Source organism: Phocoena sinus, chromosome 4 (genome assembly GCF_008692025.1).
Source record: "Phocoena sinus isolate mPhoSin1 chromosome 4, mPhoSin1.pri, whole genome shotgun sequence".
Classification (NCBI taxonomy): Eukaryota; Metazoa; Chordata; class Mammalia; order Artiodactyla; family Phocoenidae; genus Phocoena; species Phocoena sinus.
In genome coordinates, this window is record NC_045766.1 from 84,428,729 (window position 1) to 84,456,572 (window position 27,844).

Here is a 27,844-nt window from a genome sequence, read left to right on the forward strand (position 1 = left end):
AGACCCCTAGAGGTGAATCCAGCATTTGTCTAATATATTCTGAGGTCAGCTATACTTTTGGCATAGTGGGGCATGCTTGGAGTGGGAAGGATGGGCAGAGAGTGGAAATTGTAGAGGGAGGAAGAAGGTCTAGAAGGGAAAGGAAGATGAAAGAGAAGCTGATGAGCAGTAGTCCTGCCTTCCCTAAAGACATAAGGTCATGAAAATTGGTTCAGGCTTTGTTGGGAAAGGAGCCCTTTCCTAGTCAGGTTATAGGCTGTATTGTGGTCATTCTTCTTTAAAAGATCCCAGAACATTTTATTGGTTAAGAATTTAATATGATGAGACTAAGCAGTTGCTTTCTGAAATTCTGGTACTTCTGCAGTGAAACAGAATTAGATAAATACAGAAATATTATTGATTGAAACTTCTTAGCAGAATTAAGAAGATTTACAAAATGTCCTTTTGTTAGTAATATATATCAATGCATTTATGGGTGAAATGATACAATGTCTGATGTCTGGAATTTATTTTTAAATACTCCAGGAAAGAAAAGTGAGTGGAAGAGAAATGAAACAAAATCAGCATAATGCTGGTAATTTTTGAAGCTGAGTGAGGGGTTTATTCTTCTGTTCTCCTTTTGGGTATGTTTATGAAATTTCTGTAATAGAGTGAGGGTTTTTTTTAAGTTTAAAAAATGAAGGGGAAAAAATTAAATACAGAAGTAAAATGAGCATCACAGCTTCCAGTATATAACAAAAGTAGCTTTTTGTCTGTAGCCAGTGTTACCATTTCACATTGCAGTGGTTGTCAGAGTTTAGGCTTTTCCATGGAACCCAACAGCAAGTCCAGGTCTTAGCACAGTGTGCTGAAAACTGAATGTATTTTCCCTAATGTATTTATCTATAATAGTTATGGGAGTGTATATGGTTGGCGGTAGGGAACACAGTGATTTCCTCTCTTTTCTTTGGGGCAAAATTATGAAAATCAGGGATATGATGGGATATAGGGGACTGCTTTTCAGTGCTGCTTCTTCCCAGGGGCATTCATTTCGTCATGAACAAGATCCTCCTCTCCACCCATCAAATACTTCTTAGCATCTGTGGGGTCTTCTGCCTTGCTGTAGTGGTCCTCAAAAAGGAAAAAGGGAGTGGAGGATGGCTTTCTTGGGTAGTATTAGAGCATCTCTCTGTTCCTTTAGGTCTGGGAGCAGCCAGGAGTCAGCTGGGCCCTTTATCTCCAACCTTTGGTCCTTGTCCGGCGCCCGTTGACCACCAGTTGCACCAGTTAGTTCCATTCGACAAAAATAAACTGTAAACTTGTTGACATTTTTGTCCTCTTTACAATTCATTGTTTATTTTTCCATGACTGAGAATTTTGATGCAATTATCACTGAGCTTTCTGACAAAAGGGAAGTAGCTGAGGAATTTTGATGAGTTACCCACTTCATTAATCAGAATAAGCATCTCTAGTGACAGGGTTAGAATTACAATGAAGATTAGATAGCAAATTGCTGTTCCACCTAACGTCAGTCATTCCCAGTGACAGCAGTGTGATTACACTTCAGGGAAGAGCTTTTCTTGCCAACAAAACAAGGGTAGCTCCAGTGCAGGTAATAAATTTAGCAGGGTGAGCTGTCATTTCTTCTCTTGAGTGGAATCCTTAATGACCAAATGATGTCTCGTGGAAGATTTTGATTTTGAAAGGAGAAAAGCATTTCACTTAAAAACTTTCTAAATTTCACTTTTTAGTATTTTATTTTAAAAATTATTGTAGATATGTACTTAGGAGCAGTTCTTCCTACAGTGATTTTCAGTATTTTACTTACCTGTAACAAGCCGTAATTATCACCACAACTATAATAAAGAGATGGTAGAAGTTACTAAAATAACGCATGACTGTATTTGAGAATCTATCAGAAATAAAAACATGGTGCAGAAATAAATGAACTAGGTAAGAAACGGAGGAAGGTCAGACTAGTTGTCCATCTAGTTCAAACATTAAGTTATCTGGCTTAAGCAGAAGGTGTTCCTCTTCTGACCAGTTGCGGTTTTAAATAATAGTTCTTGTTTCAAAGAGCAAAGGGATAGAGCACTGCTGTAGTTCGAGTGTAGAACTGAAGAGGAAAAGCAGGCCTGAGCGCTGCAGGGACGCCACTTGGGGGAGGGTAATAGGAAATGTGAATAGATGGTGACTGTGAACTATGCCACTTCTTGTCCCTTCTAAGTAGGAGTGGAGTGCTAGCATCTTCTCCCAGAGAAGACAGGACCAAGAATGTTTTCCTTTCCCGAGTATTTTCCTCCAAGCACATTTATGGGACTCCTGTTTGCCTAAATAATGTTTGCTGTGAATCAAGAATAACTAAGTGGCTATTCTTGATTCATACTTTTATTTTTTTAATTTAATTTAAATGGGATTGCTCTTTTGAGTAGGCAGGAAAAAAAAACCAATGGCAAGTTGATTTCAAGAAAGCAGTTACTGTATGAGTATGTCACTTTGCTGCTATTAACTTCTGTGTAGTGAAACTGAATTATAGACCTTCAAAACCGCTCATTTTGCTCTCACAGTCTAAACTTAAGTATTTTTAAAGAAATATATTGACTATGGCATTTACAGACTCAAATTTTCCCCCTCTTAAATTCAGATATTTTCCAGCGGTGCTTTTCTACTGTAGTAAGTTGTATATCAAGTTCTTTCTCTTTCAGAAAACAAGCAAGTAATTTGTTCTTCCTCTTTAAAAGAGACTTTTTGCCTAGTAGATTAGGGTCATCAGGATGCCTGAATGTTTTGGATTTAGCCTTAGGTATACCACTAACTCTTTGCTTTGTGAATATAGTCATTATTCGTTCTCTATTTGAAGTTTGGCTTGGTAAGGTAAATCATAATATCTGCAGCCTCTCTATTTTGTAATGATGGTCTATGAGTCAATAAAATAGTACATGTGAAATGCTTTGGACTAGAGAAAAAAAATGTGGAAATCCAAGAAGGACACTATTAATAGTGCTATTATTGTCAAGGTGGATTATGTTTGTACTATTTAATCATTAGAAATATTCCAGGAGTTAAAATTAGAGATAACTACCCATACATAGACTATTTCATCAAGTCTTTTAAGAAGAATCTCTTAAATGAATCTGGTAAATAGATAGATTTTCTTTTGACTATGGTGCACAAGTTAACACCGGTTTTTTTTTCCCCCATGCTGTATTTTGTGGGATAGATAAGCAAATGATAATGCAAAAAGCACACCCTCTCAACCAGGAAGCTGTGTGTCTTTTCCTTGTTATGACTGAAGGCATATCTTATATTCAGCAAATTTCCCTTCATTCATTCCTCCCTTCCTCCCTGTTCTCTTGCTCTCTCCCTCCTTCCCTCCTTTCCTTCCACAGAATCTAAGGTGAAGGTCTAGGAAACGTGCCCTCATTTGACATAATGGAAAGGGAACGGGGCTTTTTAAAGACTGCCATGGTTTCTCCTAATGGAAAATTATAATAAAGAAGATTTTGTAGTTTGTCTAAATGGGAATATAATTGGTTTCTTTTGTAGAAAATATTTCAGGCCAAATGGGCTATTTCTAAGAAGTCTAGCCTGTGCTCTCTCATGTTATTGGTCTTTTAATTTATATATTCTCTCTCCCTATAACCTTTCAAAAATAGAGATTATATCTTAAACAACTTTTTTCAGAATTCCCAAATTCAAACACAGCTTACTAAATGTTGAAATAGTGAAAGACAAGTATTTTTAAAGAGGAAGAAGCAATAAATAGGGCTGACCCTGATATGGCTACCAACTTCTCAAAGCTGGTCAGCAGGCATCTCCTATACCTCCCAGAGTCACTTCCTGTGAGGTTACTTTCTGTTTCAGTGTTCCTCACGTGTGGTACTCTCGGATCTGCCAGTCCCTCCTTCTGGAGGCTCACAGTCTTGTGGAAACTGGTAAACAGGTGATTATAACACAGTGTGATGACCATTTTGACTAAAGAAAGCATAGGTTGCTCTGGGAACACAGTGGAAGGGCACTTACATGTGGGGATAGTGATTGGTATTAGGAGGGCTTCCTGAGAGAGGTGACTCTTGAAATAGGCAGAGAGAGGGCAGAAAAGGACAGAGAAATTACTATGACCATAGATAGAAAAGCACAGAACAGTGTGGTTGGTATAAGACCAAGAGCTGAAAGTAATTTGATATAGTAGGAGCATAAAGTTTGCTGTGAAGATAGAAGATGTAGGCAAGGCCTAGATCGCAGAGATTTTCTTAGCCTAGGACCGTAGGTACTTCTCTGGAGACATGCTTAGGGTCAGTAGACCTTGTCTGATTTGTTGTCAGATACATATAGTGGAAGAACGCAAGCAGCCCGCATATCTAGCTTCTGTAGGAGTGTTCACCAAAGCCCTGACGTGGTCAGTGGTAGCCCAGCTGAAGCTGTTTTTAGCCATCTTGTTCCCAGGGACCAGAGACCCCATTCCATCCTGTGGAATCTCCCATGTTCATTTGTGCAGGACATCAGTGGTGATAATGGTTAATGGTATTTTAAACTCTAAGACAGCCTGGCAGGGGAGATCTGTTGGAAGCAGGCCTTTCAAGTCTCTCTAACAAGCCCCTTAACTTAGATCTTAGTTGTGACGGTTACTCCAGCTCTGCATAGGACTGGTGCCTTACAACGAGAATTAAATGTTTTAGTTTGCCATGAGGCTGATAGTGCCTTCATTGCATGGCTTGAATATTTCCTGTCATTTGAGCATAAAGCAATTGTCTGTTCCCCTTCCATCAAGACAACAGTTCCTAGATTTGTTAGAAAAAGTGTGAGGCGGATATCTGAGGACAGGGTTCTCACTAGTAGATATTAGAAACCCTAGTACTGATTTTCCAATGTTTCCATTGCAGTGTCAAAAACGGTATTTCTCTGCCTGGCACAAGCTGATTCTTGATCATAGGATTAAGCTGGGGAAAGCTGGGACCCTGTCTGACTGGAAGTTGCAACTGAGGGTCCTGCGGGCCTGGAGAGACTACACAAGATCCCAGAAGTTGGGGCGGGAGACTCAAGCCATGGAAAATGACCTTAGGGAAGAAAACAGGTACTATTACTTATGCCATGAAAATCCTTCTAGTATGTTTATGTAGGACATCTTTCCTCCTGAAGAATCCAGAAATAAGCTCTAAAAATGCTGTTCACTGGAATCATCTCATCTACTTATAATATATGATAATCACTGTTTTCCTCTGTTACATCCCAAACTAGAAAATTGTAACGGAAAATTATAAGCGAAAAAAAATTTTTGATTAAAATATACCAATGTACATGCTTTCCTATTTTAAAGGAAGCAAGTACTATGCTTTTTCCCTTATCCTTTGATGTAGTATCATTGCACCCTGGACCATCTTACAATTTAGAAGACAGAATTTGGCTTATGCGGTAGTAATTCTCATTGAGAGAAATCACTGTCTGCACATGGAATGTTAATTAGGCAGACAGGGAACATTCATCTGGGAAGGCAGACCTGGCAAGGGTGATTTCTCCCTTCCCCCACACCTTCTTTAGAGGTTTTGGACACCTTTATATCAGCTCCCTCTTAGGCTTGTGAATGACACAGAATTTGCCTTCAAATAAAACTTTCTTTGTTCCATCATCCTAAAATCAAATACATTTTCTTCTTTTCATTTCCAAGGTCAACTTTGCATTCTTGAACCGAAATCATAGATGTAGAAGGAGCCATTTGTTTATTGGTTGGGGGAGCTGGAGGGAGCAGTTCACGGTCTTACGTTTAATCACTTTTCTACGAGCAACTCTGTTATTCCTTCTGGGTGAAAAATTGGATGAATGGTATGTGAAAGTATCGTCATGTAGAAGGGAATGGCGCCCCCTGGAGTTGTGCATTCCTGTGACAGCATCAGGCCCTGGGGAGAATACTTAGGAGCCTGACACATGGCCCCTTGTCCTCAAAGAGCTCAGTTTTGTGGGGAAAACGAGATCTAGAAACAGTACAGGTATGGATTAACATTATAAACTTTGTAATGCATCTCCTTCTGCTGCTGAGAACTTAGTAGAGGGAAGTAACTGGGGAGGCTCCTACAGAGTGTCCGGAAAGGCTTTATCAGGAAGATGGGTCTTGCTGGGCTCTGAACAGTAAGTAGGATAGTCCTAGGTAGAAAGAGGGAGATGAGATAATGGCATTACGTGTGGCTGGAAATCATCAAGCATGTGGTTGTCAAGTTCATCAACTTGTGGAAGGCCTTAAATGCTAGGGCAAGGAGTTTAGGCGTTCTTAGGTAAATAAAGGTGAATTCCTGAAGGTTTTTAAGCAGGAGGGTGACCTAGGCAGTTTTCCTTTCCTACACTATGCTGGGGGAAATCTTCAGTGGGAAAAAAAAAAAGCTCTTTCACAATTTATGTCTAAATTTTCAGGACCTAGTGATTGATCCAGGGAATTGGGATGATAACTTACTCAAAGCTGGATTTGTTGGATAAAGAAGAGAAATTGGAGGTGTTGGTAAGGGGAAGCATCATGAGTGAGGGCATAGAGGGAGTGGCAACTAAGATGTTAAAGGTAAAAGTGGTCTGTGAAATTCACATGCCAGAAGAAACTTGAAGAAGAAAAATCTGAAGAACTTCAGATTCCATTCCAATTAAACTATTTAAATATAAAAGCACTAAATGGGGATTTCATAATAGCATTATGTGCCAATTTTTTTTAAAGATCCTCTTAGAACTTCTTGTCTCATATCTGTGAATTATTTTCAAGTGTCTATTTTTAAATGTTCAGAATGGGTGCTACATTTTTTTAACTGTCAGAGTTAGAAAATATTTAACTTATAATAATTTTTTTTACTATAAAACTTTAGAGCAAAAAGTTCTTAGAGTAGGAAAGCACCTCAAGGAGCATCTAATCCAGCCCCTCATTTTACAGATGATAAAAGTAAGGCACAAAAAGGATAAACAACTGTCTCAAGTCATAAAGTTACGAGTAGCCAGTCCAGGACTAGAGCCTGGCCCTTTCGATGCTGAGTCAGATGCTTTTTCCTATAACATGCTGCTCCTAGGTAAATAGCATGTAGGTGATGGCTCCCTAAGACAGTCATGTTTTTCAGTTATTTTGCAGTTGACTTCAGATGATGGTAGATATAAAACAAGAGCAATAATGAACAAATAACAAGTCATGCTAGAAACATATAAGAAAGGAGCTCTTAGATACAAACTGTCCTTTATGCTGCTTTCCTACAGATCCCAGGCTCTCTGCATGTTGTTCTTTGTTCTAGAGATTGTTTTAGGAAATTGTTAGGTGATTTTGTTCAAAGAAGGTTGGAATAATAGAGTTGGAGAAAAAAGCTCAAAGGTAGCTACTATCAATACAAGCAGAAACCAAGAAATGTCAGTGGGATCGGGGGTGTCAGAAGAGCCAGGACCCTCTTTACCGTGCTCATCGGAGTCTCTCCCAGTTCCTCTGTGGACACCAAATACATAATTGTTGAAATAATAGGTGAGTTAGTGGATGAATGAAGAGCTCAGTTGCTTCCTCTCCTGCAATTTAACTCCATAACATTCTCAAGCACTTTTTTCTAAATAGTGGGATCAAGGGATAGAGTGCATTTATTGTAAATGGGTTACTCATTGTAGCAACTAAACTCTTACCAGATTGACAAGACATAGGTGGTCCTTTGGCCCATCCACCTGGACATGGAAATCATTTGCTGTGTCTGTTTCTCAGATGTCAACTGTGTCCTTAGCCTCCAGCTCTTGAGTCCACATTTGTTTTTGCCACTTGAGCTTTCCTCTTACTGGCTATGCAGGGCCCAGCCTTTTGTGCTTCTTTCTTTGCCTTCTTTCCTTTTTGTTCTTCCCACTTTCTCTCTGGAGCAACAACAGATCCCTCGCTTCTTCTCATTCACGATTTAGCCACCATATTTTCTTTTTTATAAATTTATTTATTTATTTATTTTTGGCCGCATTGAGTCTTCGTTGCTGCGCGCGGGCTCTCTCTAGTTGGCGGTGAGCGGGGGCTACTCGTCATTGCGGTGTGCAGGCTCCTCATTACAGTGGCTTCTCTTGTTGCAGAGCATGGGCTCTAGGCACATGGGCTTCAGTAGTTGTGGCTCGCGGGCTCTAGAGCGCAGGCTCAGTAGTTGTGGCGCACAGGCTTAGTTGCTCTGCGGCATGTGGGATCTTCCCAGACCGGGGCTTGAACCCGTGTCCCCTGCATTAGCAGGCAGATTCTTAACCACTGCGCCATCAGGGAAGTCCAGCCACCATATTTTCTTACTGAGCCTGTGCTCAGAGTCTCATTCCACTCCAAGGTCATCCATGTATTTCTTCTAAAAAATGTACCTTGCTTTCCCTAATAGGAATTTTTGTCCATCTCTTTTCTTTTAAAAGTAGTTATGGTAATGGTGTTATAAAATTTCAATACAATATTGTAATACAATTGCAACATTAACAAATATTCCCAAACTCTAACTAAGGATTCAGTCACTCAGGCAATACAACAAAATTCTGGTACTCACGCTAAATTAGACCCTTGGACATGGTGGTATGGGAATTTGAACTGTATTTTTAAATTCTTTAGCATATTCATTTCTGAAAGTTGGCTCCAGATCTTTCATTCCTCCTCTCTCCCTTCTTCTCTCAATTTACAGCCAGCCCTAGACAAATTGGGAAGAAGCAGGGTTTGTTTCAACATCCTCTACCCACCCTTCCTGAGCCTTGGTACTCAGTACCAAATACTTTGGGCCTTTCCTGGAACAGGCTTTTATCTCTTCCCTGTGTCCCTCTATCCCCTCATGCTCTGTCTCCGTACTCCTCAACTGATGTTATCCCTCCCAGGAAACTTATACATTAATAGGCATTGTCTGGAGACAGTGCCCAAAATGTAAGTGATGGGGATTTGAGGGTACAGTGGCAGGCCAGTAGAAAAACTGGCCCTATGATGTCCCTTAAACCATGGCATTCATTCATTCACTCATTCATTTATTCTGTTTGATAGCATATATTCAGTCAGTCAGCTTTACTGATGCTTACTGTGTACTAGACTTCTTTTGGCCGTGCCATGAGGCATGTGGGATCTTAGTTCCCCGACCAGGGATTGAACCCGGGCCCCCTGCATTGGGAGTGTGGAGTCTTAACCACTGGACTGCCAGGGAAGTCCCTAGACTCTTTCTTAAGTACCAGCAGGGGTACTCCTGCCTTCTAGGAGTTTTCAGTCTAAGTGAAGAAGTTAAAAATTTACCCAAATACTAAAAATAATTGCAACAGAAGGCACAATAATATAAAAACTTAGGAGTGACATAGACTTGGCTATCATGCATTACAATCCCCCAAGCAGCTTTTTAAAAATAGAAACTCTTTGGTCCCATCTTCTGAGAGAGACAGATCGTGGCTAAGTAGAAGAGAGCACTTTTCAGTTTAGGGGAAAACTGGTAAACCAGCACATATGCAGCTTGTGTGGGAACAGGCTGGGGTGAACCCGCCAGGCTAGCCTAGGGGTGGGGAGACTGAATTGAAAAGAAACTGTCAGATATTCCCCATTCCCAGCACTCCTAATTTCAGCGTGCGTTAGGGCAGTCATTTATGGAGCACCTCTGTTAGTCATGGTCCATTGCCCTTCCCTCCGTGCTCACCTGGGTATCCAGTTGAGAGGCTAGAAATTGCATGGCATCTGAAGCTGATAAAGCTCCTGGTATCTGCCAGAGAGGCAGGAGGACCAGACTTGCATTGACTGGCTCACTTTAAAACTCTTTAAAACAGAACTGTGTTATCTTCCACATTTTCCCTGGGGGGCTACCTGGTGCATTTCTGAATGCATTAGCTTATGCATTCCTATTCCTGCTGAACCTGCTCGTCCCAAATGCAGCTGTTTGCATCATTGCTATTTGTATGTTCTGTTCAGATTTCAGCACTCGATCAGATCAGTAGTATGTGGTTATTTATTTGTCATTTCTCATTTCCCTTTAAAAAATTCAAGACACTTTTTAGATATCTAGTAGTCTTGTCCTAAGATAGTGTTATTACCTTACATGTGAATTTGTTCTATATTTTCAGGTTCTTTTTAAAATTTAATTACATCTTTAAAAACAAAAGCCTGTAGGATAGGCAGTATAGGGCTTGTTGTTGTTAGAGTGACACCATCTTTGAGGAGGAATTTAGATACCTTCAGCTGCTTGCCCAGTGTCCTATATCTAGTTGGTCTTGTTCTGACTCCTGTGTTTTAGAATGTGCATCAATAACTGAGTATCATTTGAGGTGTTGATTCTAAGCATCCTGGTTCATATTTAAATTCCTATTTAAACCTATATATCGTATATTCTTAGTTCTTTAGAGACAGTCTTTCTCTGCATGCAGTTGTATAATTATAATGATCAGTTTATAGACCCTTGCCAGAAATTCCCTGATTTCAGCTTGGAAACATATTGGGATAGGATGTTTTCCATAAAGAAACTCTGTCCTTCATTTTATGATTATCTGGTAACTGTGGAACCATTTCTTTGGGTTAGCATGCCCAAGTAAATCACATCTGACTAAGCTTTTAAGAAATTTAAGTGATTTTTCACTTTCAGAAATATTTGTGTTTTTAGTGTCATCATTTAAAAAGTATAGAAATGGGGACTTCCCTGGTGGCGCAGTGGTTGGGAGTCCGCCTGCCAGTGCAGGGGACGTGGGTTTGAGCACTGATCCGGGAAGATCCCACATGTCACAGAGCAGCTAAGCCCGTGCGCCACAACTACTGAGCCTGCGTGCTGCAACTACTGAAGCCTGCGTGCCTAGAGCCCGTGCTCTGCAACAGGAGAAGCCACCGGAATAAGAAGCCTGTGCACCGCAGTGAAGAGCAGCCCGCGCTCACGGCAATTAGAGAAAGCCCATGTGCAGTAACGAAGACCCAACGCAGCCAAAAATAAATAAAATAAATAACTTTATAAGTGCATCCATTCTTTAAAAAAAAGTATAGAAATGGACTTATCTGCAATATTGTCACTCTGCTGAAGTGAACTGCAAGCGAGCAAGAGTACAACCAGTCTTGTCTCTGGATCCCTAGCTTCTGTGTTCTTACCCTTCCCATGAACATAGATATCTTAAGTACATCTTCAAATCTCCTGCATGATCATGATAGAGAGGGCTCTAAACACAATAATTAACACGCAGTTTTTAACCCACTTTTTTTTTTTTTTTTACTGTTTAGTCTTTTTGTTATATTTACCAGAAATATTTTTCTCTTTGCCTTTTCATACTGTCCAAGTAACCCTCTCCTTGACAGTCAGAACTCCAGTGTGGCTTTTGGCTGTTTATGCTGTAAAAACATGAAATTAACTCATCAAGTAAATTTCACACTCCTCCTTCCTAAGCAGATTGATGTAAATCAAATTTTACATTAATCAGACAGAGCAACATATGTCTTCTAGTCTGTGGAAATACATGATTTCCACTTACTTGAGTAAAATGCCATCAGGTGTTTTGTTTGTTTCACTACTTAGACATTGATATTTTTGGAGCTTTGTTCTTACCCTGTGTTGCTACGCTTATTTCTTTTAAAATTTTTATTTCAAGGTTGTTCAGTTTCAGATACTTTCTTTTTTTCATCAAAGTAAAATATTATATATAGATGTTTATTACCACCTATATTGTATTTTTATTATAAAAACCATCAGTCAATCATATTTATTATCTATCATTGCATTAGAAAGAAGCAATTATATATAATGAAATATGCTCTTGGCAGAATTGCTGTTAGCATTTACCCTGAATTCTATTATTTCAGTCAACACTACTCTCACTAATTGGTTGTTTCACCCAACTTCTCCGACATAATGTTAAATTCTGTGACTCTAGAGTAGTATTTCAAGCTAAGGGTTTTAACTCATTAATGGGTCCTAAAATCAGGCTCAAGATGAGGCATATTTTTTAAAAAATAGAAAAGAAACATTGGAGTACATCTCTGGTAGTAAGGGTGAATATCGTTTGGTGGAACCTTTGTTTCAATTATATATACTTTTGTTTCATGCACATGTACACACATCAACTTATTTTGAAGTCATAGTGTGATACTTTTTTCTTTAGGTGGCAGTCAAAAAAGGTTTAAAAGTCACTTAAGCATTTAAGAACTGTAGAAATGTTCTTCTGACTCATTGGCTTAAAATGTTACGATTTTTTTGATATGACCCCAAAAAGTCCATGAGGTGGGTTAAACATTATTTATGTTTAACAGAAATGGATATGCAAATAGTGTTGTAGAGACCTTATTCCAGTCATCTTTACAAGATAAAATCACGTAGGTATCTAAACAATCAGATCTTAAACCTCGAAACTGACCCCGGTTGCGACATAAGTTCCAAGATCTACAGCTTACTTCTTCAGAGACAATAATCATCCACTTATAGATTGATCTCAGAAAGCTCTACACTTGAATTCTCAACTGGCTACCACAAACATGTCTCCTATTGGAGAGTCCCTTTGGGAGGGGAATGTAGCTGACAGTTCCCAACTCCACTCAGGCACGTCCTCTAACATCATGAAGTTTCCAGGAATCAAAAGGAGCTCCTCCTTAGGAATAGAGTGAATCAGACCCCCTACTAGACTGTGAGTGAGTTCTCTGAGAGCAAGTGCCTTGTGTATGCCCTTCACACGTTTCTAATGTTCAACAAGTGTCTTAACAAAGCAGTTCTTCATTCACTCAGTTTATGGCTTTGGTAAATGAGACCTTCTCTATAGAGAGCCTTTCCCTGACCAAGTCCTTCTTTCACAAGATCCACCCTCATAATTTCATGTTGATTTTTATAAGTCTTATACTTAATTATTGACAATTCACTTGTTAAGTTTCGTTCCTTTCTTTTTCTCCCAAACCTCTTGTCTTCCTTAGATTTGCAAGTATAGCTGAATATCTCCCTCATGTATGCATATTTTTTAAAAGCAGTTATTTGAATACCTATTCTTTCTGCTCCTTCCCCTCCAAAAGCTCTCAGAAACTATTTTATGGTAATCAGAAAATTTAATATGCCTTAGTGATGTGATAGAACAGAACAGTCACTCTTCTGAAGCAATGCCTTGAGGTGCCAATGACTTCTATGAGCAGACCCTTTGCCTTGGGGAGCTTTATAAAATGATTCCTTTGAGCTTAAATAAAAGAATAAGCTGGAGCTAAAATGGAGCATTTCTGGGACTCCTTTGGACTTGTATTTCATTTATATTATCAACCAAAAAGCAGTAAATGGCTTCTTTTTTTTAATGGAAGTGCTTTGTTTCTTAGAAAACAACAACTGGCCACTGACTATAACCGGAAACAAGTTCTCCGACACCATTTTGCAGAATGGCAGCATTGGCATCGTGCAGAGATCCAAAACAGAGAGCTGGCTGTTACAAAGGAGGAAACTAGGAAGAAAATGAATGAGCTGCTGAAGGCAGCATCACTAGGGAAACTCAGTGCAAACGTGTCATCAAGCATCAGTCCACTTGAGGAGGCAACAGCCATGGAGGATCCACCTAGAAATGGAGAGGTAAGTTGCTTTTCCTTTGCTTAGTTTTCCTGCTTTTGAGCTTTATACTTGTATAGCCTGGGGTATGTTAGCTGTTGTCAGGTTGCCTGGCCTGGGCTATCTAAAAGATGAGAGCTGCTACAGTGCACAGAGTTTACCTTTCAGTCAGTGTTGATTTTCTTGAAATGAATCCTCTTTTATAATCACATACAAACTGGTATAGTTGAAACTTGGTAAAGACGTAATATAGACAGGGAATTTAAAACAACTAAGCGAAAGACTCTTTCAGGAACAGATATATAAAGCATTGTTTACAACTCTTGAACACCTCTTATTTGATTGTCAGGCATTTCCTTTCTAAATGAGCTTGTGACTTATAAGACGGGAATGTTTAAGTTTTTATTTTCCTAATAAGAAGAATCATATGTATTAATTGTAGCAATTTGGCAGGAGAAAATGACAGAGGAAAAAGAAAAGTAGGCAATAATTCTATCATTTAGAGATAACCACCAATAAATAACCACATGTTGAAGTATAGCCATCTTGTCTTTTCTCTATTCAGGCATATGCAGACTTTTCTCTTTAATGTTGTATTTAGCTTTTAAATTTTCTTCAGTCAAGTCATTGAGGATATCTAATCTGTCATAATACAGGAAAAGGAAGGTCATTTTTTTTTTTTTTTTTTTTTTTCGGTATGCAGGCCTCTCACCGTTGTGGCCTCTCCTGTTGCGGAGCACAGGCTCTGGATGCGCAGGCTCAGTGGCCATGGCTCACGGGCCCAGCCGCTCTGCAGCATGTGGGATCATCCCGGACCGGGGCACAAACCCGTGTCCCCCGCGTCGGCAGGCGGACTCTCAACCACTGCGCCACCAGGGAAGCCCAAGGCCATGTATTTTTTCTTCCTTTTTTTTTAGTTGAAATACAGTTGATTTCCAATATTGTGTTAGTTTCAGGTATACAGCACAAGTGATTCAGTTATATATATATATTTTTCAGATTATTTTCCATTATAGGTTATTACAAGATATTGCATATAGTTCCCTGTGCTATACAGTAAATCCTTGTTGCTTATCTGTTTTATATACAGTAATTTGTATCTATTAATCCCATACTCCTAATTTATCTCTCCCTCTTTCCTTTTCCCTTTGGTAACCATAAGTCTGTTTTCTATGTCTGTGACTCTATTTCAGTTTTGTATATACATTCATTTGTATTATTTTTTAGATTCCACACATAAGTGATATCACGTAATATTTGTCTTTCTCTGTTTGATTTACTTCAGTTAGTATGATATTATCTAGGCCCATCCATGTTGCTGCAAATGGCAATATTTCATTCTTTTTTATGGCTAAGTAATAGTCCACTGTATATATATACACCACATCTTCTTAAACCAGTCGTCTGTTGATAGGCACTTGGGTTGTTTCCATGTCTTGGCTATTGTAAATAGTGCTGCTATGAACATTGAGGTGTATGTATCTTTTCAAATTAGAGTTTTCATTTTTTCTGGATGTATGCCCAGGAGTGGGATTGCTGGATCTATATGGTAGCTCTATTTTTATTTTTTTAAGGAATCTCTGTACTGTTTTCCATAGTGGATGCACCAATTTACATTCCCACTGACAGTGTTTAAGGATTCCCTTTTCTTCACACCCTCTCCAGCATTTATTATTTGTGGACTTTTTGATGATAGCTACTCTGACCAGTGTGAGGTGATACCTCATTGTGGTTTTGATTTGCATTTCTCTAATAATTAGTGATGCTGAGCATCTTTTCATGTGCCTGTTGGCCATCTGTATGTCTTTGGAAAAATGTTTATTTAGGTCTTCTGCCCATTTTCTTTGTTGGGTTGTTTGCTTTTTTGATATTGAGGTGTATGCATTGTTGTATATTTTGGTTATTAACTCCTTGTCAGTTGCATTGTTTGCAAATATTTTCTCCCATTCAGTGTGTTGTCTCTTCATTTTGCGGATGGTTTCCTTTGCTGTGCAAAAGCTTTTTAGTAGTTTGATTAGGTTTATTTTTGCTTTTATTTCTTTTGCTTTGGGAGCCTGATCTAAGATAATATTGCTATGATTTATGTCTAAGAATGTTTTGCCTATGTTCTCTTCTAGGAGTTTGATGATATCATGTCTTATATTTAGGTCTTTAAACCATTTTGAGTTTATTTTTGTATATGGTGTGAAGGAGTATTCTGATTTCACTGATTTACATGAGATTGTCCAGCTTTCCCAGCGCCACTTGCTGAAGAGACTTTTTTCTCCATTGTATATTCTTGCCTCTTTTGTCATAGATTAATTGACCGTAGGTGTGTGGGTTTATTTCTGGGCTGTCTATTCTGTTCCATTGATCTGTATGTATGTTTTTGTGCCAGTACCATGCTGTTTTGATTACTGTAGCTTTGTAGTATTGTCTGAAGTCTGGAAGTGTTATGCCTCCAGCTTTGTTTTTTTTCTTCAGGACTGCTTTGGCAATACTGGGTCTTTTGAGATTCCATATAAATTTTAGGATTATTAGTTATAGTTCTGTGGAAAATGTCATGAGTATTTTGATAGGGGTTGCATTTAATCTGTAGATAGCTTTGGGTTGTATGGCTTTTTTTTTTTTTGCGGTACGCGGGCCTCTCACTGTTGTGGCCTCTCCCGTTGTGGAGCACAGGCTCTGGACACACGGTCTCAGCAGCCATGGCTCACGGGCCTAGCCACTCCGCGGCATGTGGGATCTTCCTGGACCAGGGCATGAACACGTGTCCCCTGCATCGGCAGGCAGACTCTCAACCACTGCACCACCAGGGAAGCCCAGTATGGCCATTTTAATAGTATGAATTATTCCAATTCAAGAGCATGGGATATCTTTCCATTTCTTTGAATCACCTTCAGTTTCCTTTATCAGTGTTTTGTAGTTTTCAGTGTATAGGTCTTTCACTTCCTTGGTTAAGTTTATTCCTAGGTTTTTTGGGGTTTTTTTGGACACAACCTTATTTTATTTATTTATTTATTTATTGAAGTATAGTTGATTTACAGTATTGTGCCAATATGACATAATTTTAAATGGGATTTTCTTTTTTGCTTTCTCGTTCTGATATTTCATTGTTAGTATTAACAAATGCAACAGATTTATGTATGTTAATCTTGTATCCTGCTACCTTACTGAATTCCTTTTTTTTTTTTTTTTTGGCCATGCTACATGGCATGCGGGATCTTAGTTCCCCAATCAGGGATCAAACCCATGCCCCCTGCAGTGGAAGCATGGAGTTTTAACTACTGGACCTCCAGGGAAGTCCCCTTACTGAATTCATTTGTTAGTTCTAATAGTTTTTGTGTAGAGTCTTTATTGTTCTCTGTATAGAGAATCATGTCATCTGCAAATAGTGACAGTTTTACCTCTTCTCTTCAAATTTGGATACCTTTTATTTCTCTTTCTTGTTGATTGCTGTGGCTTGGACTTCCAATACTGTGTTGAATAGAAGTGGTGAGAGTGGGCATCCTTGTCTTGTTCCTGAATTTACTGGGAAGGCTTTCAGCTTTTCACCATTGAGTATTATATTGGCTATGGGTATATCATAAATGGCTTTTATTATGGTGAGATATGTTCCCTCTATACCCACTTTGATGAGAATATATTTTTCTACTTAATAATAACGTAATCTGTTTTTCTAAAATTATTTCTGCAATATAACGAGAATTTTCTGTGTCACTAAATCTACTTCTGCAACAGTAGTTCCCAACTGAGAGTATAACATAGAATCAGAATTTACTAAATCAGAATTCTACTAAATCAGAATTTCTGGGTGTGGGGCACCATACTTTTTTTAAAGTTCCACAGGTGAACCTGATGAATAACCCCTGGTTAAGGACTGTCATTCTGTGCCATCTTTTTTAATGGCTGCATGAAATTCTATCATGAACCACGAGCTAGACTGTATACCTCCTTCTTTGTTGCTGGACATTTAAGTTGTTTCTAGTTTGCCGCTATTATAAACAGAGCTTCAGTGAACAAGTAGCTAAGTCTTTGCACACATCCATAAGGCTTTACTTAGGATAAATACCTAAAAATAGAATGCATGTTTTAAAGACTTTTACCAAATTGCCCTTCCAGGAAGGTTGTGTCAAAGAAGTACCTGTTTTCCTGCCTGATAACATATTTATCATTTTTGCCAAGTTGACAAGTAAAGTATTTTTTGTGTTACTATTGCTTCAACATTTGCATTTTTTATTACTAGTGAGGTTAAACATTTTTTATATTTTCCATTTACATATATATATGTATCTGAAAATGGGTATAGAAAGATGAATAGTGATGCCTTTTATCCATTTTTATCCTTGAATATATATCTTTTTCTTGTTTATAGGGGCTCTTTATATTTTTAAGACTATTTATGCTTTTATTATTATATATTCTGCAGGTTTTTTTCATTGTTTTTTTTTTGTCTTTTTGGTTTATTTATGGTGTTTGGTACTATATACAGTTAAGTTTTTTTTGTTTTGTTTTTAATTATTTGTCTGTCATATTTGAATACAAATAACTTTCCTAGTTATACATTTATTTTATTTATTTTTTTAACATCTTTATTGGAGTATAATTGCTTTACAATGGTGTGTTAGTCTCTGCTTTATAACAAAGTGAATCAGCGATACATACACATATATCCCCATAACTCTTCCCTCTTGCGTCTCCCTCCCACCCTCCCTATCCCACCCCTCTAGGTGGTCACAAAGCACTGAGCTGATCTCCCTGTGCTATGCAGTTGCTTCCCACTAGCTATCTATTTTACATTTGATAGTGTATATAAGTCCATGCCACTCTCTCACTTTGTCCCAGCTTACCCTTCCCCCTCCCCATGTCCTCAAGTCCATTCTCTACGTCTGCATCTTTATTCCTGTGCTGCCCATAGGTTCTTCAGAACCACTTTTTTTTTTTAGATTCCATATATATGTGTTAGCATACGGTATTTGTTTTTCTCTTTCTGACTTACTTCACTCGTATGACAGTGTGTAGGTCCATCCACCTCACTACAAATAGCTCAATTTCATTTCTTTTTATGTCTGAGTAATATTCCATTGTACATATGTGCCACATCTTCTTTATCCATTCACCTGTCAGTGGACACTTAGGTTGCTTCCATGTCCTGGCTATTGTAAAGAGAGCTGCAATGAACATTGTGGTACATGACTCTTTTTGAATTATGGTTTTCTCAGGGTATATGCCCAGTAGTGGGGTTGCTGGGGCATATGGTAGTTCTATTTTTACTTTTTTAAGGAACCTCCATACTGTTCTCCATAGTGGCTGTATCAATTTACATACCCACCAACAGTACAAGAGGGTTCCCTTTTCTCCACACCCTCTCCAGCACTTATTGCTTGTAGATTTTTTGGTGATGGCCATTCTGTCTGGTGTGAGGTGATACCTCATTGTAGTTTTGATTTGCATTTCTCTAGTGATTACTGATGTTGAGCATCCTTTCATGTGGTTGTTGGCAATCTCTATATCTTCTTTGGAGAAATGTCTATTTAGGTCTTCTGCCCATTTTTGGATTGGGTTGTTTGATATTGAACTGCATGAGCTGCTTGTGAATTTTGGAGATTAACCCTTTGTCAGTTGCTTCATTTGCAAATATTTTCACCCATTCTGAGGGTTGTCTTTTTGCCTTGTTTATGGTTTCCTTTGCTGTGCAAAAGCTTTTAAGTTTCATTAGGTCCCATTTTTTTATTTTTGCTTTTATTTCCATTTCTCTAGGAGGTGGGTCAAAAAGGATCTTGCTGTGATTTATGTCATAGAGTGTTCTGCCTATGTTTTCCTCTAAGAGTTTGATAGTGTCTGGCCTTACATTTAGGTCTTTAATCCGTTTTGAGTTTATTTTTGTGTGTGGTGTTAGGGAGTGTTCTAATTTCATTCTTTTACATTGTACATTTATTTTAAATTCTGTGCTCTAAGTTCAGAATTATTAATCTGTAGGGAAACCTATTTAACTCATTTTCTTTTTTCTTAAGTTTTATTTTATATTGGAGTATCATTGATTAACAACGTTGTGTTAGTTTCAGGTGTACAGCAAAGTGATTTGGTTATACTTGTACATGTATTGATTCTTTTTCGAATTCTTTTCCCATTTAAGTTATTACAAAATATTGAGCAGAGTTCCCTGTGCTATGCAGTAGGTCCTTGTTGGTTATCTGTTTAAATATAGCATTGTGTTTATGTCAATCTCAAACTCCCAATCTATCCTTCCCCCAACCCTTCCCCTGCCACCTTCTACATAATGCCTTTAAGTATCAATACTTAACTCAAATGTGTGAAGTTAAATTGAACACTTGGATGATTCCCAGCCTTGCTTTTTATTGTGATTATCGTTATTACTGCCAGTAATTTAATTTAAGCTTAATTTAAGCTTAGTGTCTCCACAAAGGGGGATCATGAGGATGCTTATTTGGTCCCTTCCCCTAGGCAATTTATGTAACTTTATGTCAGTTAGATAATCTTGTTTCCATTGAGACCCAAGAGAATCTTATCGGTTCCACCCAATAGCTCTGTGGAACGTTTTACCTCACAAAGTTCCACTATTATCTTCAAACGGAAAATGTCAGCAGAAAGTCTTTTGTTACCTGCATAAAACAGAAAAATTACTAAATGTATATATAATTTAGACTCAAGAGAAATGTCTCCAGATCTCTGAAGTCAAGACAAAAGATTTTATCAAGAAAAGATAAAATTGTGAAAAATAGAGCAAATTAAAATAAAAGGCTATAATAGACTCTATAGTTTACTGATAAATTCTGATCTTGTCCAGAGTATATAGTGTAACATGAACAAATGACAATATAAAATCTATAGTTAGATGTTCATTAATTGTGCCGTCACAGGAACGCATAAACCCATATCTTATACCTTGAAATTTTTTGAAATTATCAGTTAGCTAATAGGTGATTTTCTCTAATTGAGCCAGACTGTTCAGTCCTGTTCTGTTAAGTACAGTCTGTACCATTAAGATTTTCTTTCGTTCTCTTATTTTCACCTTAAAAAGTTACCATGATCCAAAAGAAATCTTGTTGCTGTACTCAAGGCTTTTACAGTCTTGCTGGGTTAATAATGTATCATTACCACAAAGTTTAAAAGGGCCTAAAACACAAACCCTGCTTGGCGCTAAATTGCTTAAGCAGGTGTTCTCATGAATAAATGTCCACTGACATCTCTGAAATAAAAGATATTTTTTAAAATATTTAACATTTCAGAGTTTCCATATATCACATCTTTCACTTTGGCTGAGTCTATGGAAAATATTTCCATCATTCTCAAAAATATCTTTGAGTTCCCAAATTTGGCGCCCTGTTAGAGCTAGAAGCTTCTAAGATAATAAGACAGTTCACAGTGCTTTTTTTCCTTACACCACTGCAGGTGACAGAATCAAAAACTGATCAGAGCTTAGAGCATGGAATCAAACTATTCTTGAAGAAACATTTTAACTGTGACATTATTTTAGCCAGGATAAATTTTTCTGATTAAGAATTCTGCATCTTTCCCATCTGTATAGAATTTGTAATTGAGTATGACACCTCAGTGTGTTAAATGAGATTTATGTGATAAAGCTTTGAAAACTATTAAGCCATATGCTGATACAAAATATTATTAGGTAGCATTATTCTTATATAATGCAGATATTTGCCCAGTGATCGTGGGCTTGCAAATATTTCCCATAAATAAATTGTTTGGGAATAGCTGGATTAAAGCTGTATGCTTTAATCTAGGCCTTGATCCTGAAATAGACAAAAACCCTGTGATTAATTTACTGGTGGCAAGAGAGACATTGAAAGAGCTCTTATTAAAGAGCTATTGTTAGGGAGGGTGGGAGGGAGGGAGACGCACGAGGGAAGAGATATGGGAACATATGTATATGTATAACTGATTCACGTTGTTATAAAGCAGAAACTAACACACCATTGTAAAGCAATTACACTCCAATAAAGATGTAAAAAATAAATAAAAAATAAAGAGCTATTGTTATTATTAAAGAGCTATTATTGATTTGTAAAGTTATTCCTTAGTTTTCAAACTTTCTTGAGAAACAGTATATACTTTGCCACAATATTTTTAATTTCCTGCAAAATTCAGGGTCAATTCATGCAGATTAAATTCCTGGAATATATATCTGGAGTAATCATGCCTAATTCACAAACAAACTATCCAAATTAGATATTTCTAAGAGCACATTTTTCCGATTCCACATATCCTGGCCATGGCAGTGGTTCGTACGATTGTACCCACTCTCCCACCAGCTTCTGTGGTGAGCAGCAGGGCACGTTCTAAGAGTGACTCACGGAGCTAAGGCTGGTGGCTTCTGAGATGGTCAGGCCAGGAGCACAGGGCAGCTCTGGCTGGGGTACAGGGCAGTTGTGCCATTAAACAGAACAGTGCTGACCAGGTAGAGTTGGATCTCACCAGTACAGTCCTTTAAATAGCTGAGCTATCACACGTTCCTTCTCTCTCAGGCGGCTGCCGTCCCCTCTTTGTGGGAAAAGCCTCCCTTGGGGACCAATGGTTATGTGCCCAGCCCCCACCTAGGAAGACCAACAAAGGACATCTTGCAGGTTCCCCTCCAGAATGTCCCTCTGGATACATCTGACACTAAACCGCACAAGGCCCTAGACGCTGAGCCCTCCCAACAGCCTGGCAACAAAGAGAAGCTCAGAACCAGCAGCCAGAGAGCAGAACCTATGTGCATGGGTCATTTCCATAACCGCCACATCTTCCAGCAACAGCTGATTGAAAAGCAGAAGAAGAAACTTCAGGAACAGCAGAAAACAATTCTGGAGCTGAGGGAAAACCAGCGGCTGGCAGAGGCTCGGCGGGCAGCAGGGCATGCTAACACACAGAGCTGCCTACTCTCAAACCCTGGAGAAGATGAACGAAAAAGAACCTGCCAGGTGCTTCCAAAGTATGTCCATTGTATCAGAGCACTCTTTGGACTCTTTATTTGGGGTTTTTTACTTTGTGATTGAAAGGCTCCTGAACTTTACCCAGCGTCCGGACTCTATAATTACTCCTTTTCTTTTACTGTGCACTAGCAAAGCAGAGAATCCCCGTGCATGGTGATTGGTATGTGACAGGTACCAAAACGTATGTAAGGCAAGTGGCTGCCTATAAGGATCCCGTTATATAGTTAGCATTTGTATGGTGGCTGCCTTTGTCTGAGGAGCTCTGTCTATACTATAGCAGTATTATACCAGTAAAAGAGAAAAATGCTTACTTGCTCTAACTCAATTTCTGGATTTCTGAGTATGTTTAGGGCTGATAACAAGGTCAGACAATATCAGGTCCAAATGGAGCAGCCCTTGGTTATGGCCAGTTACCTAGCTTAAGTCTGTAGTTGTTTGAGATAAAAGTAAACATCTTTGAGCCTAGAATTAGAGTCCAAATTTCTCAAAAGCTATTTAAGATGGTTTTAGACATGCTTGTGACATACTCAGTATGTGTGATAAATGGTAGGATAAGAAATGGGTGATGTGTTGATTTGAAGCACTGGGATGGGAATCAGAGCGCCTGACTCACATTGTAGACTCAGGCCAATCACTCGACCTTTCCACACCTCATTACACCAATTTATTGAATGGGTATAATAATACATAGTTATTTCAGAAAGTGAGGATTAATTAAAGTTTGTAAAAGGTGTTGAGTTCCTCAGATACAAGGGCTTTGAATGAAGCTGGTGATTGGTTTGAATTCTGTTCCTTTTTTTTTTCCCGCAGTTCTCCTGTTGCTTCCCCTGGGACTGAAGGTAGTAGAAGTGACTCCCGAAGTTCTCTGTCTGGACCCAGAAGGAATCCAAGGCAGCTGATGGCACCCCATCCCATACTGAAAGGCAGGGCTGTCTTGGTGGGGCCTTGGTTGTGGTTATCTTTCCTCTTGGAGTAGAATGTGTTGGGACTGAATCCTGGCAACTCTTGGGTTTTGAGACTCGGCAGAACCTAGTCAAAGTCTAAGATGGGTAGACACATGAGAAGTGGATACACCAGAGAACGCCACGACTTTTTCCTACCCTTTTTGCCAAACTTTCTAGTCTTCCTAGCCAATACAAAAACAAAAAACAAACAAACAAAACATTGCTAAAAGGTTTAAGCATTTTTCTGTAATTTGGATTGTGATTTTAGAAATGGGACAATTACACAAATAAAAAATTCCATGTAGCTGCTAAGAATAAACCTGATAAAGATCACCTGTCACTGTACTTTGTTAACATTAAAATATTGATCAGTTTACAGCAATCCACATCAAGTTATTACATCATTTTTTAATGGGTTGTGCCTTGATGATAGGCTTTTAGAATGAAATCCACAAACCAGACATTTAAAAAAACATTTTTTTTATTGAGGTATAGTTGTTTTACAATGTTGTATTAGTTTCTACTGTACAGTGGAGTGAAGAGTTCCCTGTGCTATACGGCAGGTTCTTATTAGTTACCTATTTTATACATATTAGTGTATATATGTCAATCCCAATCTCCCAATTCATCACACCCCCTGCCACTTTCCCCCCTTGGTGTCCATACATTTGTTCCCTACATCCATGTCTCTATTTCTGCCTTGGAAACCGGTTCATCTATACCATTTATCTAGATTCCACATATATGCATTGATATATATTTGTTTTTCTCTTTCTGACTTACTTCACTCTGTATGACAGTCTTTAGGTCCATCCACGTCTCTACAAATCAAACCAGACATTTTAATAACATTCTTGATGTGCATAGAAATCATTATTTAAACCAAACCATACTATGAGAACAGAAGTATTCCTTAGAACCCCCCAAGTGAATCTGCCAGTTGTTTTTACTCTGTACTTAGTCATGCACTGAACATATGTTTATATGAAGTGGTAGGCATTTTGACAATTACATTGTGGTTTGTAAATCTGATCTTTCATCTATGGTAAGATTGCTGCCCTAACAGGAAGTGATGTCACCTGAAGGACACTGTGCCTGAAGTCCATCCCTGTTAATGAAGAAATCAGCCATCTTTACATTGACTCTCTTCCAGGTCAGCAGTTTATGCCCTCTTTGTCCACCAGTGAGGATGCTCAGGAAATGCCCAGTTTGGTGTGATTATTTTTAAAAAATTATTATCCGATCAAAGACTTTGCATGTTTTAGAACACCTGGTTACTTTTCAAGTAGTCTTTAATGACTGGCTCTAGAAAAGATGGAAAAAGGCCATATTACCACAGACTCTGCCTCTCGGGGCTCTCTCACTTTAATCCTCTAGTCTATTTCTGCCCCCTTAAAGAGAGTCTCATTCCTGCCATCTGTGCCAACCCCACTATTCTTTTTCCAGCAAAGCAGACACTTAATATCTGTAAGAAATAGCCTGGCGAGATTTTTGTTTATTAATTCTTGAAACTTGGACTTAAATTTTCTTCTCTGTAGCATAGCACAAGGAACCGAAAGTAACCATTGGCTGACTTAGGTGAGCAGAACTTGATACTCTTCCCACCCATGCCCCCCTGCCTATGAAACCCCAACTGGTTACAGAGTCGTATTGTCAAGCCATCTTGCACATTTGCTTGTTTTGGATGGATATTTAATAGACTGTCAAGAACAGGAGTCTGACACTTGAATTCATTCAGATGCCAGTTCTTCAGATGCCTAGTACGATTCCATTTCCTGTCCATCTGGATATCCAGGCCTTAAAGCTAGTTTACAAATGTAATCATTATGACCCCAAACTTCAGTTTGTTTGTTGTCATTGTTGTTACATATACAGACATATGTATAGTGACTTAGGAAAAAGTAGCAAACTCAGTGGGATCTGAGGAGTGATTCTATTCTCAGAGTATTTGTTAGATGTAATTAAAGTTTTCTACATTCATTAAAAGAATTATCAGATTAAAATTCTGGTTTCTGGGTTTCACGTACTAAAAGTATCATCAAGACAGATTATCTTGTTTAAACCAGTGAACAGTTATTCTAATAGAAGTGTGAACAAAAACATAATTAATCTGCAAATTGTTCATCATTGCTGAGGATGGGATTGTAGGTCTTTAACTTGTAGGGCGTGTGTGTGTGTGTGTGTGTGTATACCTACAGTTTTTGTAATTATGTATATTTTTTTTAATTTTATTTGTTTGTTTGTTTATTTATTTTGGCTGCTTTGGTTCTTTGTTGCTGTGCACGGCTTTCTCTAGTTGCTGCGAGCGGGGGCTACTCTTCGTTGTGGTGCGTGGGCTTCTCATTGCGGTGGCTTCTCTTGTTGCAGGGCACGGGCTCCAGGTGCATGGGCTTCAGTAGTTGTGGCACGCGGGCTCAGTAGTTGTTGCTTGTGGGCTCTAGAGTGCAGGCTCAATAGTTGTGGCACACGGGCCAAGTTGCTCCACGGCATGTGGGATCTTCCCGCACCAGGGCTCGAACCTGTACATGCCCCCTGCATTGGCAGGCGGATTCTCAACCACTGCACCACCAGGGAAGCCCTGTAATTATATTTTTATATAAATTTTATGCACACACATATATTTCTGAGATTGTGAACATTCAACTTAAAAGAAAACTTTTAATAATAACACTAAATTTTACTATAAAATGGAGACATTTCTTTTGCAGCATTCCTTATATTTTTTATATTGGATCTGCATTACTATTTTCTAGCCATGGAAGAGAGAGCAGTTCAGCGAGCTGAACGTAGGCGGATCTTGGCAGAGAGGAAGAAAAAAAAAGAAGAGGAGAAACTGGTAATAAATCAAGAATGCAAAGTGAAGCAAGAAAAAGGATTTGTATAGGTCTTTATTAAAAGATGAAACCTAGCTTGTTTAAGACCGTTAAGGCAATAGTGTAACACCAACTTTGGATATGGCTTTTTGCCTCCCGGCCCGAACTCTGTGATAATTTTAGGAAAATGAAGGGAAAAAACATCAGCATCATTAGTATAGCAGGAAGGAAATATTATGAAAGTTGTTGGGAGCTGGCAACTTAGGAGATTTACACATAACCAAGACTAATGTGTTACAGGTAAATGTCCAACCTGATAAGTTTACAAAGGTGAGTAATTCTTCCAAAGTTTTGACCTGGACTGCCAGAAGTAAATTTTGTACCTACTAAGAAAAAATAAATAGTTCTAACAGCTTTGGGGTTTTTTGGTGAAATGGAAGAAAAATTTTTCTTACGCTATATATAATTTGGACTTAGTATTTCATAAATGAAAATAAGAACTAAAAACTAATCATTTTGTAATGAAAAGTTAATGGTCTTATTCATGCTTAGTCTCATCTTCCCAAGTAGAAGAGAATTCTTTTGGAGAAACATTTAGGTTACACTACTGACCACCTGCTGGTCAGGCTTTCTACTTTTAACACAAAGCGCAGGCTTCTTCCAGAGACTGGGCGAGCACTGTGGTAGATACTTGACTTTCCTCAACATAAAAGATCTTATTTCCACACAAATTGAGGGTTCTGATTTTTACAAATTCTAATCTTGATCAGGCCCAGTTAAAGGCCCAAGAGGAGGAGCGTCGGAAGAGGGAGGCAGAAGAAAAGGAGGCTCAGCTTGAGAAAAAACGAGAAGAGAAGAGACTTAAGAAAATGGTTAGTAGTTTCTATTTGGTCAGCCACCTGTCCTTTGAAGCCTGTTGTGTGCAATCCTGTGGTCCTGTGCACCTTCCCTCCGGAGAACTTGAGTCTAGAACACTCTTCTCTCGCCTCCACCCTTTCTCTACCTTATGTAATGGAAACTTATTTATTCCTCAGATCTTAACTCAACATGGTTAGCCTTTCCTGCCTTGTCCTACCCTCCTCTTTACCCAGAGTTAGCTTAGGTCCCCCTTTATAGACTCTGAGTATATCTTCTTCAAAGTACTACCAGGGCTTATAATTATGTATCTGTTTCTTGATTATCTTATTCATTTCTGTATCCCCAACTAAACCGTAATCTCCCTAAGAATAAAGGGAGCGCTCAGATGTTACTCACTATTGAACTGGCTAGTGGTAGAAACTCAGAAAATCTACTGAATGGATGAAAAATGAATGGACAAACAAACGAACAAATGGAAGAAAATACAGAAGAAGTAAGAGATAAAGCTCTTACTTTCAAGGTTATTAAATTCTAGTTGGAAAGATAAGGCCTAAAAATACACACCTGTCAGAGAGAATATAGTACAAGCATATGCTGTCCTGTGCCTCACAGACCAAAAGAGATCAAGAGAGTTATATGAACAGGGCCAGATCCATGAAGATTTTAGAGGAATCAGAAGTATTTTCACAGAAGAAGGATTTGAATTGGAAACTGTATTAGTCAGGGTTCTCCAGTGAAACACAACCAATAAGATATATGTATAGGAAGAGATTTATTATGAGGAACTGGCTCACAGGATTATGGAGGTGAGAAGTCCCAGGAGCTGCTGTCTGCAAGCTGAAGACCTAGGAAAGCTGGTAATTCCAGTAATT

General features: G+C 38.6%; 1 protein-coding gene across 5 annotated transcripts in view; it reads left to right on the top strand.

Moving 5' to 3' along the window:
• Nucleotides 1-27,844, top strand: part of CCDC191 (coiled-coil domain containing 191) — a 105,067-nt gene that overhangs the window by 40,991 nt on the left and 36,232 nt on the right. For 2 of the 5 annotated variants that reach the window (XM_032630515.1, XM_032630516.1), the window contains exons 8-14: nucleotides 4,863-5,053; nucleotides 13,205-13,451; nucleotides 21,911-22,356; nucleotides 23,168-23,280; nucleotides 26,055-26,137; nucleotides 26,415-26,444; nucleotides 26,885-26,986. In XM_032630515.1, coding sequence (XP_032486406.1) covers nucleotides 4,863-5,053; nucleotides 13,205-13,451; nucleotides 21,911-22,356; nucleotides 23,168-23,280; nucleotides 26,055-26,137; nucleotides 26,415-26,444; nucleotides 26,885-26,986 — 1,212 coding nt within the window. The remainder of the gene's footprint in view (nucleotides 1-4,862; nucleotides 5,054-13,204; nucleotides 13,452-21,910; nucleotides 22,357-23,167; nucleotides 23,281-26,054; nucleotides 26,138-26,414; nucleotides 26,445-26,884; nucleotides 26,987-27,844) is intronic. The other 3 variants (XM_032630518.1, XM_032630519.1, XM_032630517.1) reach the window with 3 other exon arrangements.